The following is a 17,605-nucleotide window of genomic DNA, read 5'->3' on the forward strand; positions in this document are numbered from 1 at the left end:
ACGTCATTGAAATAAATATGAAAACCGTAAAACTTATCAAGAAAATATAATTAAATTTTAAAATTTTCAAAAAATATAATTAATTTCTAAAACTTATTAGATTAGTACAATCAAATTATTTATTAATTCCATCCAACTTGACAAACAAAAAACATGTTTTAAGACTTGATCATATAAACTTAATGTTTTTTATTATTCGATTGCATTTTTAAAAAAAAATTAGGACTTAATTGTACTTTTGTAACAAGTTTTAGGGTATCAACAATGCTTATCCCCCTTTTTTAATGCAAAACTTTCATCTTGAATCCTCAAACTTTGTATTTTGATATTTTCTTTCACCTAGGTTTTTAATAAAACTTATAAGTATATTGATTGTTCATGTCTGGTTTTGTACTATCCAGATTAAACATTTTACAAACCCTAACCACAATCCTTCATACGGTTTAAATGTAAGGGTGCAAACGGACTAGTTAGACTAGGTATGGAAGGGATTTTTGGCCAAGCTAAAAGCCTAAAACCCAAGTTCTATTTTTTTTTTTCTAAAATGTATTATTAATTATTCAATATTGAACTGTTGCAAAATTAACATAAAGTTACTTAAAAGTGATTGAACATATCATTTAGTCCGAATGAAGTCAAGAGGTTTATAAGTACAATCCAAAATGCATATTAAGAGTATGTCGCCACCTAGTCATTCGATGCCATTTTTGGCCTAAAGATTCGTTATTTTGACATGTTTTGGGCCACTCTTTTCAAACTTACACGGTTATTTCGATAGTTTAACAATTAGTAAATTTAATTGAAGAAACGATAAGTATTTTTCTAACGAAAAGTATTAAGAATTTTACAAACTACATAAATAAAAACATTGATATTCCAAGCATAAACATAAACAAAAAACACTGCCTGAATGCGAACTAAATATATTGGGCCTATGAGTTGGGTCATTCCAAACTTTCGGGTGTTTGGTTTTTGTAATGACACCATCATCTAGATATGCCTCATATATTTATAATTTATCAAATGACATACATTTGCGTTTATCAAGTATTAAGACCTCCTCTTTCATAAGGTTGCGCTTGGTGGATCAGATTTAACTCCAGATATGATCATTTTTATCCTATCCAGTATTTGGGAGAATATTGGATTTGGATATGTCCGGATATAAGCCAAATAAAGAAATCCAAGGGCTGGGATTAAGGAAAAAAAAAACAGATAAATGACAAAAAGTCCTTGGACTCGCTTTGCTGTTCACAACCTGGCGTTGTCCCGACTAGATCTGAACCTCTCAATCAATCCCTCTTCGGGCCATCAGCTTGCCACCACCTCCCTAAAGGGAATTTTTTTGAAGATTCTCTAGCGAAGGAGTTCGTCTTATTAATAACTCTATATAAAAGTAGATTTATTTTACCTATTTTAGACAATAAATAATACAATGTTTATGAGATAATATTTGGATTTCTTTCTATTTACTCAAATTTTCCTTGTTTCTGCAGCATAATGAGATACGGAGAAAATAAGGAAAAAATGACAAAAGGAAAGAAAGGAATATGCCACCCACAAAACATTGAAAGGTAGAGGCCCAATCAGGGATTTTATGATTTATTCTCTAATTTGATGCGAAAAATAAGCAATTACTTTGTGATAGGAGTCTTGGATGTATCCTAAAGATAAGATAACATCGAAAGCTTGGAGAAGGAGTTAGGTTTTTATTTTTATATCATTTTTCATTGTTCCATGAGTATTTCAAATATTTTTAAGAGGACAAAAAATTGTGTCAGAATTAGGAATCTTCACCAATTTTAATGTACTTATGTTTATTTAAATTTACGTAGAGATATGGTGATTAATAAACTGAATAGGTTTGTTATATCTAGAAATAGAATAATAAATAAATTAAGAAATTCCACTGTCACATGTTTGATATCATTTCTGTATGCGTAATAATTTGAAATTTATATATAGTGGTTATGGTGAAATCGGATACTCTAACATATTTATTTAATTGATTAACTGCATTTAGTCCCGAAATTTTGCCATCAAGAGTGTCAATTTTTATTTATTCTTAATTCTATTTTGATCTGTTAGATAAATTTTAAAATTAATTGATTTATTTAATCATCGATCTTTGTGGGATGACATCTTTTCTCATCATTATATTAATTGTTCAATATGTTCGTTTGTATTTAGAATTTTTTATGAACTCCTATTATTCGCTTTCAACACATGCATCCTCTCATCCGCTTTTAGCACATGGGGTCAACGAGATGGCTCTCTCTTTTCTCTACTTGAAGCCAGCGCTCTCTGATCGATCGATAAGCAATTCGGTGAGCCCGATTTGTGATAATTGGTCCAGGTCAATTATTCAATATCCTATCAATACTATATATTAACAAAAGTATATTGGCCCACAATATAGAGAATAATTTATTAAAATAGACATCAATTATTTAGAGTATCAAAGGTGCCCCACTTTAATATCTTTTTGTTTAATGACACATAAACGACACATGCCAATTGTGTGCTATTCTAACATTTAAAGACCAAATCATACTTTATTAAAGAGCATATTTTTTAAATTCTCCATGACCTAAAGTCTCCTTTTCTTTTTGCGTGCGACAGGGATCGTATAAGGTGCTCGGAGTCCTTATCGATTTCTTATTTTGTATTTAGATAAAATTTTGTGGCCCATTCATCAATAGATTGATGTAGTAGTAATGATGGTATTAATAAGGAATATTGACAATAGAAAGGTTGCCAAATGAATTTTTTAAATTGTTAGAAGTAATACTCGACCTTTGGTTTTTTCATCTATCAATAAAAGAGTTTAAAGGTGAAAAAAAAGGAGAAAAAAAGAGAGGAAGAATTAATACTCGACCTTTGGTTTTTTTAAATCTAGAGCTGGCCATTTTTTTTTTTAAATACAATAAACCTAACAAGTGAGAACAATGAATTTTGATAATTCTTATGAAGCGAAAGAGGGGGCAAATGGAAAAAGAACCTCCCGGGGGCTGCTTTATTTGGGAATATACGAAAGAGAGAGGACCTATAGGCAAAAAATTCCACTTTTCTCTCAATTATATATTAACATAAGTATATTGGCCCACAACACAGAGAATATTACATTAAAATAGACATCAATTATCTAGAGTATCAAACGTGATCCACTTTGATATCTTTTGTTCAATGACACATTGTGTCCTATTCTAACGTCTAGAAACCAAGTCATTCTTTATTCAAGAGCATATTTTATAAATTATCCACGAGCTATAGTGGGAAGTGTCCTTTTCTTTTTGCGTGTGAGAGGGATCTATAACGGCATGAGGTGTTTGGAGCCCTTATCAATTTCTTATTTTTTATGTAATTAAAATTTCGCGGCCCATTTATCAATAAATTTATTTAGTAGTAATGGTGGTATTGATAAGAAATATTGACAATGGAAAAGGTTGCCAAATAATTTTTTAAAATTGTTATAAGTAATACCCGACCTTTGGTTTCTCCATCTATCTATACAAGAGTTTAAAGAAGCCCTGAAGGTGCTGGTTTGAATTTTTTGGAAGCTTCTCTGGTGTAGTTGGCGAGCTGTCCTATTTGTATTCATCTCCCTGCACCTGTGTAGTTGTTGGGATTCGGTATTTTTTTGTGATCCGTATGTAGGTTTTGCTTTGCCACGTTTTGGCTTTCCTCTGCTCCTAAGCAATTGGTTTTCTTTTACCTTGGTACCCTTCTACTCACTCTAACTGTTGTCCTTGTGAGTGCAAATTCTTAGTACCGAGTTTTTGCTGTATAGTGCTCTGGTTGCTTTTGGCTTAAGTCTATATATATATATATATAAAATAAAAAGAGTTTAGAGGTGAAAAAACGAGATATTTCATTAAATATATAATTTAAAAAAAATATATATATAGTAATAGCGCGTTTGATAACGATTCTCGCTCCTAACAATTTTTTATTATAAATGATTTTTTCTAATTCTATTCTCAAGGATCAATTTTTGAGCAAATGTGTTTGGTAAAATTCTTAAATTTTTTGTTTCTTTTAATTTTTTAATATTTTTATTATATATATTTTTTTTTTTTTTAATGCATCGCCTGACCATTGGCGAGGCTTGATCTCGCCTAGGCAACACGAGGTCAGCCTCGCCCTAGCTTGGCAAGGCCTCGCCTCACCTCAGCTGTGCGAGGCTTAGGGGTGAGCATGGTCCGGGTTGGTCCGGGCCACCCCCTAACCCTAGGACCAACCGTACAGTGTCGGTCATTAATTTTTAGGATCGAGGACCGATTCTATTGAGCTTGGGACTAAGGACCGGACCGACTCAATGGGTTCGGTCTGGTTCTAGGGTCAACGCGAGACCAATCGATAATTTTTTTTGTCTTATTTTTTATATTCTCTAAAAAAGCAAACCTACAAATTCAAATTACACATCCATCGACAATGAGGCATTGTGCAACTAAACTATAAATACTAATACATTTTTAGCAAATTTAAGATGACACAATAATAGAAATTTTGTACCTGCTAACCGCTTATTGAGATATGGGACAAGATGGAAAGTTCTTGTAATCATCTATCTTTAATATTCATAACATCATATGCAAAAACATTTTCCTGCATTTGATCATGTAGAGTCCACTCAAGCAAAAAATGAGCTTTACACCACTTGACTAACATTTGATAATGTAGAGTCCACTCAACCCAAAAAATGAGCTTCACACCACTTGACTAGCAAATCATCGTAGGAACTGCAGAACTACTATACTCTTCAAAAACTTCTACCATTTGACATAAATTAAAAAGCAAAGTGTAGCTGAAATTCATTAATAAAATACAATTAAACCATAAAAAGTTCAAAATACTTAATATAAACCATGAATATATAACTTCAAATCTTGTTAATTCACTTGAACTTCTAAACACCTGAAAACAAAACAAATGACACATAATTAATACTCAATACAAGTTTTAAATTGAAATAACTATTAGTGCTATTGATGGAACATCTTAATATAATATAATATAATAGACATTTTATTTAGATTTGAATATATAAAAGAATTATAAATAATATAATATAATATAATATAATATACAAGGTTGGTCTAGGATTAAACCGACCAAAAACTCTTAGGACCGATGATTAACCTGTACAGTGTTGGTCATGGAATTTCAGGACTAAGGACCGACCCAGTCCCCTTGGTAACCAGACCAGGATCAACAGGGTTGGATTGGTCCAGGGTCGATCCTAAACCGCTGCTCACCCCTTAGCGAGGCTTGGTGTCGTCGGGAGTCGACAATGCTCCAGCGAGGTTGCCAGCCCTCATCTGATTGGTCATTGGCCATAGCCAAGGTCGGCGACTAGCCAAAGGGAAGAAGAAGAAAGAGGAAGAGAAGAAGAGAAAAAACAAAAGAAAATAAAAGAAAAGAAAAAAAATATGAATTGATTCTAGGAATTGTTTTAAGGAACAAGAAATTACTTTTTTCTACTTCTTAATTTTGTTCCAAATCTATTCTTGAAAACAAAAATTATACCAAACGGGTTTTTGTTATTTTTTTGTTTTAGGGAACAAAAGAAGAGAATCAGATACTATTTGGAGTAAAAACAAACGGGCTCTAAACCTAAAGGGTTAGAACAATGAATTTTGATAATTCTCATGAAGCGAAAGAGGGGACAAATGAAAAAGGAACCCCTCTGGGGGTGCTCTATTTGGGAATATGCGAAAGGGAGAGGACCTATTGGCAAACGATTCTACTTTCGTCTCCAAAATTAGGGCTCGATGTCCATGTCGATCAGCTCCAGAGCTTGCCCCAAGCAACGACGATGGCGGAATCTATTTGCAGAGCTCTGCGAGACGGCGCGTTGGAAGGCGAGCACGCGCCGGCTCTCACCATCAAGGACTCGATCAACGCGCCGCTCGGTTTCGACGTTTTCGCCCACGTCCTCGCTCAGCTCTCCTCCCACATTTTGGCGGGAAAGTCCCAGTCGAGGTCATTCCGGCGTCCTGCTCCCGCTTGCGTTTCTCGGTTTTTTGGCAGAACGATTTCCACTCCCTGAGTGACGAAATCGCATTTGCGTGCGGTGGTTTTCGACTCTTGACGGTTTGATTGATTTTTGCCGCGCAGAGGGCTCGTGCTGGTCGCTTTCACCCGAAGCCCGTCGTTTTACGTGGATTTGCTGAAGGAAAGAGGTCTTGAAGTTAACTCGTCTCGGAAATGGTGATGCATCATACTTGAACTTGTAAAGTTTTCTTTTTTATTTTGATTTTGATTTTTCGGTTGGTTGGATTTGATTGCGGAGATGGGATATAGGAAGTGAAATTTGGAATGCCAAATATCTGGGAGCAATTCGATTTTGTGGGATAGTATGAACAAACCTCATCGGCAGTTCAAGTACATCCCTTCAGTAGCTCAAACCGTACCGCTTTTCTATTATAAATTTGGTAGAGGGTGTTGTGAAGTGTAGGAAATGGTGTTTATGCTGATGAATGCGAACCCCCTGGACACTTTCTTGTAGGATTCAGATCTTGGATTGTTATTCAGATCCCCACGGTTGGAAGGATCGCATTATGGGACAAGGAAAAGTCGATGATGCTACTAAGGAAGCTTCCGGTGTGTCCAGACTTTGTAAGGATGTGAAGGACATGGATAAGTTGTGTTCTTTAGCTATTGAGCTGGGGAAAGGTAACTTCGTTGATTGCCGCCGTTTATTTGTCCTGTCTGGTGACATCGTCTCATGGGATGGCCATTGATCATCGCAGGCTTGCTTGGAGAAGGGAAAGGTCGTTTCTCTTTTGCATTGGACTCGGTAACAAAGTCTTTATTTTTTTCCATGTAAAATATTTACTACTCCTGCTGAGGGGGTTTCAAATAAAGGCCCTCATTCATATGAACCTGTTTTTCAAGTGTTAGGGACCTAGGACTATTTTCTGTCATGGTGGCACTTTGAAGGCGCACTGATCACTTTTAGGTAAAGGTGAATTCAAAAAAATAATGAGAAATAAATGTGGTTGTCTTGTTCTATGAATATCATTATGGAGGACTTGTATGTTGTGAAAATGATGCTTGGAAACTTCCTATGGAGCACTGAGCAAGCAGAAAGATGGGACAATTTGCTCTGTACGATGGGCCTACTAAAAGTTGTTTGTTTTGGTGCCTAGAAGATTCCCAAAATCTTCTTATCAAGTACAATCATAGGGCTTCTTATTTATATTTTTCCCTTTTTGAAGTATGCATTCACACGTGCCTATTGACATTATTATCCTTAGGCAAGGCTTTGAAAATGAATAGCATATTCTTGTTTTAGCTTGTAAAATTAAATGGTCATTGTTCATCACCTACATAGAGTGATTGTTTTTAGTTCCTTAGATTTTTAAGTTCCATGTCGTTTCCTTGTTCAACTGAAAGCAATTTCACTAGATTGAGCCCTTTTTAGGTAGCAGTAGTACTCTACTGTACTCTTTTGTCTCAAAGGACATATGTAACAATCTTTACTGTCATCTCTAGGTAAAGTGATTAATTAGTATGACTTATGAGTTTCGATTGCCCTAACCTTTGATGCAATCATTAGTCATTGTTGCATAGGAGAATTGCCATATCATTTGTACTACAATTACAATAACTTATCTACTAGCAATGTTTGCGGATTATGAGAAGGATGCATAGAGTCCTTGGACAGGTCATGTTCTGGGTTGAGAACACTGTATTTTATTAGACCAAGTTCTATGTGGGAAGCTTCCATCTTACTTGGATATATAATAGTTACAAGGATTTGTTTACACTAAATATAGACTCTACATACTAGATCTTCCCACAAGCATCTAAGTCCTGACCTATATCTGAAAGAAAGAGAGAAAAGCTAATAATGGATCTGGAAGCATTATTTTCTGTAACCGGAGGAAAAAGTGCTTGATGAACGAGTGGAGATGAAAATCAAACTTTGGTCCGCAGCAGAAACATTGATGACTGTTGGAACAAACAGACTTATGTTTTTTACCAAGCAAAAATGATTGTTATGTTTGAATTTCAGTGGCATAAGCTGAGCAATATATCTTCTTTAATTACATTTGTAATGAAATGTTCTTTCTAAATTCCTAACAAAATGTACAATTTCAAGTGGCAATAGTTATATAAACATATAATCTTGCACAAATATTTTGGCGATTGTTGTATAAACTTTTCTTTTGCTAAACACTATTTTGTGTCGAGCTGGATTTGAACCAGTGTTGATATCTTGCCAACGAATCAACTGAAGAGTAATGGCAGCAAGTGATTAACAAAATATTATTAGTAAAGATCAAAAGTTACATATAAGATGTTTGTCATAGGAGCTGGTCAGATTGTTATTTGACTTGGACAAATGCCCCGTTTATTGTGTATATAACAAGCTTATTATTTCCCCTACATGCAGAAGAATTCATATCCACCCTGCAAAATATGTCAGTTTAGATTAATTTTTGAAGGTGATAAGTTTAACTACCTTGCCTTCATGGCAAATTTACTTGCATTGAAATGAAACTATAGTCAGCTATATGACTTTGCGTTCTGAAAAATGTATTGCCATGGGGAGAGAATAGTTTAGCCAGAATCAGTCAGTAACGATGAGTGTTTGCTGTTCTAGTGACAAAAGGAACTTGCATGCCAGTATTGTCTTTTTTCCAGCTATGTCCATGCAGTGGAATATCATCCTTTTCTCTTATAATGCCGTATATGCTTATCTCATCAGGTGAATGAGATGTTGAGGTATGCATCTGTACACTCAGTTGCACGTGTTCTCAGCGACCTTCGGAGCCATGGTATGTTCACTCTCTGCACTGGCATATGCAGGAGCACGTTATTTTATTATTTTTTTCCAATTGAAGGTTCTACTTTTGAAGTCTAGTGACTGTAATATGGACATGGAAACAAAGCTCTTTATGTAAAATTTTGTTCCTGATCCATGTCTTTGTCAGCAGAGTCGCCCAAGAGACTTTTTGACTTTGTGAAATTTTGGTTCTTTTAAGACATCAAATAACGTAATTATTTGTTTTGGGGTGTTAAGTAAACAATCTGATATCAACTCACGCTGTCCTTGGTTGTTCCTTATTGGATGCTTTTGTTTTGAAGTACCTTTTATGATGCAGATCTGGCTTCCTGTGTCTTCTGGTTGTTGCACTCAGACCTTCTTGAAGACAAGGTTGCTGCTGTTTTTGATTACATGTCCTCTATGGTGGCCAGCTTAGAATCTGCAATTCCCGCTTCCAATGGACTGAGGATCTCCTTGGAAAATTTATCTTTGACGGAACAGAATTTTAGAAGGGCAAAGTTTTCTGTCCGTTTTAAGCGCCGGAATGGTCGTGTGCGGCTGATGGTATTTTCTTTCTCTCTCTCTAACCTTGTCTTTCTATATGCATCATTCCTTGACTGTTGTGATTGGCGCTGAAAATACTTTTTGGATTACATGAATATGTGATCTAGAGTGAAGAAGTTAGTATTGAAAGGTCTGGCATCACTTTTTCATCTGTTTCGACTGATGGTGGAACTATGGGCGGAAGCCTTTTGCCTAAGGTTAGTTGCTTTGCTTTAATGTGAGAGAACTGACTGCTTGGTTCTTGTTGATGGTCCATTCATAAAATGCTTGTTTTGGCAGGTGCAATTTAACCTACAGCTGTCAGAGAAGGAGCAGATGGATAAAGCAAAGGTGGTACTTCCATTTGAACACCAAGGTATTAATACATTGATAGGGTTGCAGTCTATGTATGATGAGGATTGAAATTCTGTATTGGGTGCCAACTCATAACTCAGCTACATGTTTTCTGAAAATTGAAATGCTTACCGAAAACCTCTGCTTTTCCTTTTAGGAAATGGAGAACCGATTGAGATATATGATGGTCGGAGATCTCTTGCCGACAAAAATAATGAGGTGGCTGGAACAATGCAAATGAAGGATTCTAGCAAGGGTGAGATAATTTATCTTCGGGATTCAGATGATGAGATGCCAGATTCCGATGAAGACCCTGATGATGATTTAGATATATGATAGCTTACCTGCAATAGCACTTTTGATACTTTAGGAGCGATGGCCTGGTAAGCTTTCTTCTATGATTCTCCTCGACTCCCTACATGTTTTATGCACTTGGGTTGGACTGAATAGAGATCACTTAGCTTCAAGAAATGCAAAAAAGAAGACATCTCACTTTTTCAGAAAATCTGCACTTTTTGCCCTTCATGATGATATAGCTTACCCTTCTGTTTTGAGTTTTCTGCAGTACTTTTCTGTCTAGATATTGATAGAATGTGTTATGAAGCTTTTGATTAGCTAACTGAATTAGATCTGCATACCCCAAATAGCTGTGATAAGTGATAAGTACTTTGTATGAGGGCAAGTGGGATTTCCAAATAAAAGGCTGTTTGCATTTGGTAAAGATGTGCCCTGGGGGAATTATATTTTCCCATTGAGGATCCCACTGTAGTTCCCATCTTTCCAAGCCTCATAGATCCATATTTGTCCTTTTATGTTCAGCACCTCAGTGATTTTTTTCAGCATGGAGTCATGACAGGATTACTGTTGATTGACAGTTTGTCTCCATTGCTGGTGCTGCTATCGTATCACTGATGTGGCCAGCAATTACAGCAACGGTGGAATATCTTGACTTCTCCAGATAGGAGGTCCTTTTGGCGGTATGGATTTTCCTTGGCTTCAGAATGCATCAGGGAAATCACTTGGAGTGGTAATTGAGTGCAAGTTTTTAAGAAGAGAAGATGTCATGAGAGCTTTTTTGTTCAAGTGTTGGTAACTTTTGGGTGACTGAGCTTGTATTTGTGTAGGGGAGCTTGAACTTCATTAGATGATCATTAAAGGTCAGAAATCAAAGATTATAGGGTGTTGGCTATTAAATTCTCGATCTGTACAACTGTCTATGCTTCAAGGTTGTTTTGGTAGTGGAAAGTGGAGATTGCCCAAGAAACTAGCCGGCAAATGGTTTTGTATTTACAAGAATATTTAGCAAACATACTAGAATTACTCTTTGCCTCTTATCATTATGTTAGAACCTCAGTTCGATACATGATCCAGCTATTTACTTGCAATCAAATCAGTATGTTTGGAGCGTGAAATTGTGCCAAAGATTGTATAGCTGTCATAGCAGAATGCGATAAAGAGAAGTGCCAGACTTGAAGGCAAATTTCAAGGCAGCAGAATCAGCATCATTGTAATGAATTGTACTGGGAATTCACCATCATGGGACTTCCCGACTTTGTTTGTTGGGAAAAGTTTGGTACCTGCAAATCTGTTTCGTGTCTATGTTAGTTAACTTGTTTTATGTTTTACATGGATAGAATGGTGGGCAACAGCTCTTGTGACGCTAGGAGTTGGAATGTTGGATTTTGTTCATTTAAGTCAGCTTGCAATGCACCACTCAGTCTTTTTATGTTGGTCGATTTGCACGAGATCGACCATCTTCTATGCGCTTTTGGAAATGGAGATATACAGAAAAAACGAATAACCCCGGTGTGGTCTAATTCATTGAGTAACACACGCTGTTCGTTGCGCCCGCTTAACACTTTATTCAAGAGTCAAGATGCACCCAACCCATAAGAAGTGGTGTTTGGCAATAAAAGGTGACTTGCCTAGGCCCAATTGAACCAGAGAGTTAGGCTTAGGACAGTCGAAGGGCTTAAATCGAAATAGCAAGTCTATACTGTTTTGGGAAGCGGAGAGATTGACTAATGTCTTGCTACCAACATGGAAAACAAATGTGGAGAAACCGGCAAAAACTGCGTCTTTGTTATTATTTTAATTATTTTAGGTTCTTTATTGTCCTGGTTTGGTTTAGGTTTGACATGGTTTGCACTATGTGCTGAGATTACTTCCTTTTCTTCATGGTTGGGTGTGGGAAATGATGGTGATGGGATCTATTTATTTCGGCCAAAAGGTTTCAGGTAATCTCCATCCAATCACGCATTTTCTACTCTCTTCCGATCAATGAAAATTCTGGTACCACTTCTTGACCTCTCTGATTGTACCTGAGGAAAACAAACAATGGCTCTTAAATTGCAACATGCATTGCATTGACTATGCGGAACCTTGATGTGTAGGTTTCGAGAGAGTATCGAGTTCCTGTATCTATATCCAGCACTCGTTTTGGCATTTGATCAAATTGCCAAGTGTAAAACACTATCCATTTATGGATTGAACCCCTTTATTCCTCCCGGAACATGAGAGACACGAACTTTTACAAAAGGCTATAATCATGCTATGGATTCCCCCAAGCTAGTGAATGGAAACATCAGTAGGAGGCGGGTGGACTTCTGTGAGATTAATAATTTTGTACTCATGAAAGGGTGGAATCACATCACGAAATTTGCATGGCCCTTCAGATGGAGAATCAGTCCATCCAAAAAGAGAATGTCAAGCTTACAAGTCAAGCACATGTTATTCTCGCTTCTAGCAGAGTCGCGCACTTTGCTGATATTAAAATAAAATCACTAGATATGCGCAAAACTTATCAGGACAAGAAAATATGCGAAACACTAAATAAAACCGAGAATTAGAATAAACCGAGCATTAGAATAAAACCCATGTGGTGATTCCAGACTTGAGATTCGATTAAAATTTGTAGTTAGCCAAATGGGAGATCTCTATATATACATGTTGATTTAGGACTTTAGACTTGTGAAGGGAATTGGCGAAGTCTTCAATTTTCCCTCAAAGGCTTCCGGTATACCAACATATAGGTTGGAGATGTCGGAACCTTTTTGGGAAACTTGAAGGCTTACACCATGTTTATGAAGAAACATGGAACCTCCAAGTGAATTGGCGAAGTCCTCGGTATCCCTCGGAGGCTTCCAATATTCCATCAGATATATTGGAATATTGGTTGCATCTGAGGGATATTGAAGGCTTACTCCATGTAGTTTAAGGATCGCATCCCATTGAGTTTGGTTGATCATGTTGATGAAAGAACACAGAACAACTGAACCCTGAAATCTCAACTTTTTGGAGCTGATGAGTAGATACGTTAGGCATCAATTCTAAAGGCATTGCTGCACGTGCATTCTCCTTTTTTATAACTCAACAGAGAATTCTTCTCTCGAGAATTCATGTGAGTGTCAATTGTCAGCTGATCAGCAGGTATAATTTGTTGTCTCTCTCTTTCTCTGCTCTCTCTATCTTCATGTTAATTCTTGGACACATTCATAATATTAACACAGTGCATGTTCTAATTTCTAATTCCAAAAGATCTGGTTACCCTTCTTTATTTCAATGAATCATAAAGCTGAAGTCTTTGAAATCATCTAACCAATATCAAGTGATTTGTAAATAAAGAACACTAGTGTCGCGACATTCCTCCGATGGGAAGCTAGTGGAATATTAAGTTCAAAAAATTAGCTCAGCTCCCCCAAGCCCTATTCTTCGCAACTTTCAATTTAATTAACATGCAAAATTTAATTCATTTAGAGTTGTCATTAATCGGTTATGGATAGGTTGATTAGACACCTAAGTATAGTGTGAGAGAATACTTTACTTCTATAAACCAAAGATTCATTATGCTAGATTACTTTAATACTTTTTATGTAACTTTTCTTTTTTACTTCGAAAAAAATGTTTGGCAAGCAATATGGATTGATTTTAGACTAAGCTACTAATATGTGAGTAATCATTATGCAGGTGCACAATTAATAAAAATAACGACTAATAATCAAAAGCAATAAATGATTAAATTATTAGAGAACAAGAAATGAACATCAAGAATTAAACTAAAACTCTAAATACACTAAACTTAGCCTAACCATGATTTTCTAAATAATCATGCAATTCTAATTATCTCTCTTTTTAGGTCTTTCTCTTCATGAAAACTAACCATATGACATTCTAATCTAGGTTAAACATGCATGATGACATGTCATGACCTAATTCTTATGATGGGCAAAAATCAAGAAGAGACTATAGACGTGGAATTGGATGACCCTAATTCTAGTTTGACATGCATTGATTTTTTTTTTTTCGAGGTTTTTTAAATTAAAATTCGTAATTAAAAATGATGAAAGCAAATTATCAGGAGAAATATATTATCCAATATAAATTAGGAAATAAACGAGAATAAATCTTATTTTTAATGGAAAAATATCTTACCTAGATAAACCCCCTCCTAGCATGCAATCTATCATGATATCTATACTATTTTTTTATCCAGTCTTTTTGATATTTTTCTTATACTTGCATCAAACAAGACCATAGAACCCACGACGAGTGCTGCTTGGTTTCTAGTCTGGATGGTTTCTAGTCTGGACAAAGACAAAAGAAGTCAGATCCACCGTTTTCCCGCAAAACTCACAGGAATTGCTTTAATTATTTTGCCTCTTTTCTCTTTTTGCAAATCTTCAAGGAGCAACCATTATCATCTCTTCACCCTTTTTCTCTATCACCGAGTCTCCACAATTTCCTTTTTCTTTTGGTCTTCCACTTTCTCCCACCACTGGCCAAACTTCTCCCGCTTCAAGCTGTACCCTGTTCACTTCTTTCCCCCGTGCTACTGGATTGGCTCGACAGCTACCGGGAAACACCACCGTGGCATCAAGTGGACTAAAGGCAATCAAGCCGAGTCCTTTACAGATGAAAACAGCCAGTGCTGGTAGCTATTGCGGGGACGTTTGAAGGTCACTGCGCTGGACTTCACCGAGAAATTCCTGCTAAAATAGAGCAAGTACAAAACCACAGGAATTCTTAGTGATCGTCGGTAAAACGTAGAGACTTCAGGAAGTGCAGTGCAGTAGTTCTTCGGGCTCGCTGTTGATGGCTGGAAGTGTCGAGCGATGAGTGCGGCAGGAGGTCGCCAGCGTTTGTGGCGTTCACTTGGTGGCCGGCCGCCATTCCTGAGTGGTCGGGCCTGATACAGAAGGACTTGGTGAAACAGCAGGTGTCGCTGAGGACGTGAGGATCGCCACCAGAACTACTGGACTGTGGCCGTGCCTTTCGATTGCACGGCCCCCGCTTTTTCCAGCCCAAATAATCTCTATCTATAATAGCAAACCTAGGGTTCTTATTTACTAATCCTACTTAGCCAAATTTCTAAATTATCTTCCAAGTAATGTTATTTAATATTTCCATCATTCCATCTTGGAAATTATAATGCAAATTTTGGCTATAATGTATCATCTCATGGGCTTGGCTAAATTTAGTGTTCTAATGGGCTCAGTCCAATTTATTAATTAAGTTTAGAACCATTCAACTAAGTCTATTTGCCACTAGTCCAATGCAAATATATGGTTTAAATAAGATTTCCTTCAATTTAATTGATATATATATATATATATATATATATATATATATATATATTAGGGATTGGGGTTGAACCCTAATTTTTCTATGCAATAAGTACCAAAGTAAATCGCCAAAATTTAGGTTTCAACAACCGGCTATTGTATAAATGCCAATTTCCTTGTTTTTGGGGTCTTCGAACGACAATCATGAGCAAATACAGAATTGAAACCGATCCACATTCTTGTTCTTCTTCTTCATAATATCTTAGATTATCAAAAGCATCGATTCTACTCAGCTTGCAGTAGGCCAACGCTTAATGAGTACATGCTTCACGCACGTGGTTCTCCCATCAGTTCATGCGTTATATGTTAAAGAATAAAGCCTTAGAACAACATAAAGAATTGACCCAGAAGTCCTTTCGGTAACAACTCAATGACGCTCGGAAGTCACGCTTACCATATGAAGCCAATGCAACGCCATTACAGGGGCATGGGCAAACTTCTGCAAACTTCTCAACATCGCTTGAGCTGATTCTTCGAGATATCAGATTGTCATAAATATCTGAATCACTAAAACGTTTTGGATACAAGACTATTATGGCATCAGTTAAAGTTATTGAATGGACATGAAAGGGGGAGCGAGCTAAACCATAAACAGAAAACAAGCTGCTCGTTACATCTGCAGACCATCAAATAGGAAAAAGAACCCATTACGCTTTTCAATGGCGGCAATAATAGTATTCGAGAAATACTCATGGTGTAGTGTTCGATTTACCAAATGAATAGAATGACGTATCGAAGACCATGGACTTTTGTCGTTTCTTGCAGAAGCCAAATTATACCCAGAAAAATGATAAATCCTGCAGGGCTCAGACAATAAATTCTCGCAAAATGAGCAAGAAGGCTCTAGATTTCTGAGAGTTCATGAGTACTCACCAATACAAATTCCCCGAAGAGTCCACCGCCAGACGGTATAAAGCAAGAATTAGAGCATAAATTGCTGGTTGGACACTTTAAAATTTAATAAACAATACTCTAACCTCTGCGTTTGCTTGGACTTCCCATCATTGGACAGTATGTTTGGAGCTAAAAATCCTCCCAAAGATTTTATAATAGAATGCGATAAAGAGAAACGCCAGTAACGAAGGCAATTTCAGGGCAGCTGAGCAAACCAGCATCTTTGTCATGAATTGTACAGTAAATTATCCATAATTGGACTTCCCGACTTTGCTTGTTTGGGAAAAGCTTGGTACCTGCAAAACTGTTTCGTGTTTATGTTAGTCAACTTGTTTTATGTTTTACATGGATAAAAGAGCGGGCAGCGGCTCTCGTGACCCTATGAGTTGGAATGCTGGGTTTTATTCATATAAGTCAGGTTGCAATGCATCACTCAGCCTTTTTATGCTGGTTGATTTGCACGAGATCTACCATTTTCTTCGCAGTTTCAGAATGGAGAGAGATAGCAAATACGAATAACCCCGGCGTGGTCTAATTCATTGAGTAACACCAACACACTGTTTGCTGCCAGTGCCTGAGTGTTTGGCCGCTTGACACTTGTTTTAAGAGTCAAGATGCACCCAACCCGTATGAAGTGGAGTTTGTCAAGACAAGATGCCTTGCTTAGGCTAAATTGAACCAGAGACTTAGGCTTAGGACAGCCAAAGGGCTTATGTCGAAATAGTAAGTCTATATTGTTTTGGGAAGCGGAGGGAATTTTTGAGATTAACTAGTGTTTTTACTATCAACATGGAAAACAAACGTGGAAATTTTTATTTTCCTGGTTTAGTTTAGGTTTACAATATGTGCTTAGATTTTATCTTCTTCTTCATGGTTGAGCGTGGGAGACGACGGTGATGGTATCTATTTATTTCAGCCCAAAGGATTTTAGGCAAGTGATCTCAATCCGTCACAGATTTCCTATTCTCTTCTGATCGATGAAAATATTGACATCGACACTTGACCTCTCTGATTGTACCTGAGGAAACAAAACGATGGCTCTTAAATAGCAACAACCATTGCACTGACTATGCGGAACCTTGATGTGTATGTTTCAAGAGACTATTGAGTTCCAATATCTATACCCAATACTCGTTTTGGCATTTGATCAAATTGCCAAGTGTGCAACACTATCCATTTATGGATTGAACCGCTTTATTCCTCCTGAAACATGAGAGATAAGAACTTTTACAGAAAGGCTATTATCATGCTATGGATTCCCACAAGCTAGTGAATGGAAACACTTGTGGGAAGTGGGTGGACTTCTGTGAGATTAATATTATTGTGCTCGTGAAAAGGTGGAATCACATCAAGAAATTTGCATGGCCCTTCAGATGGAGAATCAGTCCATCCAAGATTTGCCCCTCTTTATCCT

The 17,605-nt window shown here is 36.8% G+C and overlaps 1 protein-coding gene across 1 annotated transcript; it reads left to right on the top strand.

Moving 5' to 3' along the window:
• The first annotated feature begins 5,771 nt into the window (after positions 1–5,771).
• On the top strand, positions 5,772–11,083 carry LOC104449435 (elongator complex protein 5). Its single transcript, XM_010063594.3, has 10 exons — positions 5,772–5,985; positions 6,121–6,213; positions 6,512–6,678; positions 6,756–6,802; positions 8,720–8,789; positions 9,117–9,343; positions 9,451–9,540; positions 9,623–9,698; positions 9,834–10,059; positions 10,552–11,083. Exons 1-9 carry the CDS (start codon positions 5,819–5,821, stop codon positions 10,010–10,012), a joined length of 1,116 nt encoding a protein of 371 aa, XP_010061896.2. The 5' UTR covers positions 5,772–5,818; the 3' UTR covers positions 10,013–10,059; positions 10,552–11,083.
• The last annotated feature ends 6,522 nt before the right edge of the window (positions 11,084–17,605 follow it).

This window comes from Eucalyptus grandis, chromosome 6, assembly GCF_016545825.1.
Source record: "Eucalyptus grandis isolate ANBG69807.140 chromosome 6, ASM1654582v1, whole genome shotgun sequence".
NCBI classification, from domain to species: Eukaryota; Viridiplantae; Streptophyta; class Magnoliopsida; order Myrtales; family Myrtaceae; genus Eucalyptus; species Eucalyptus grandis.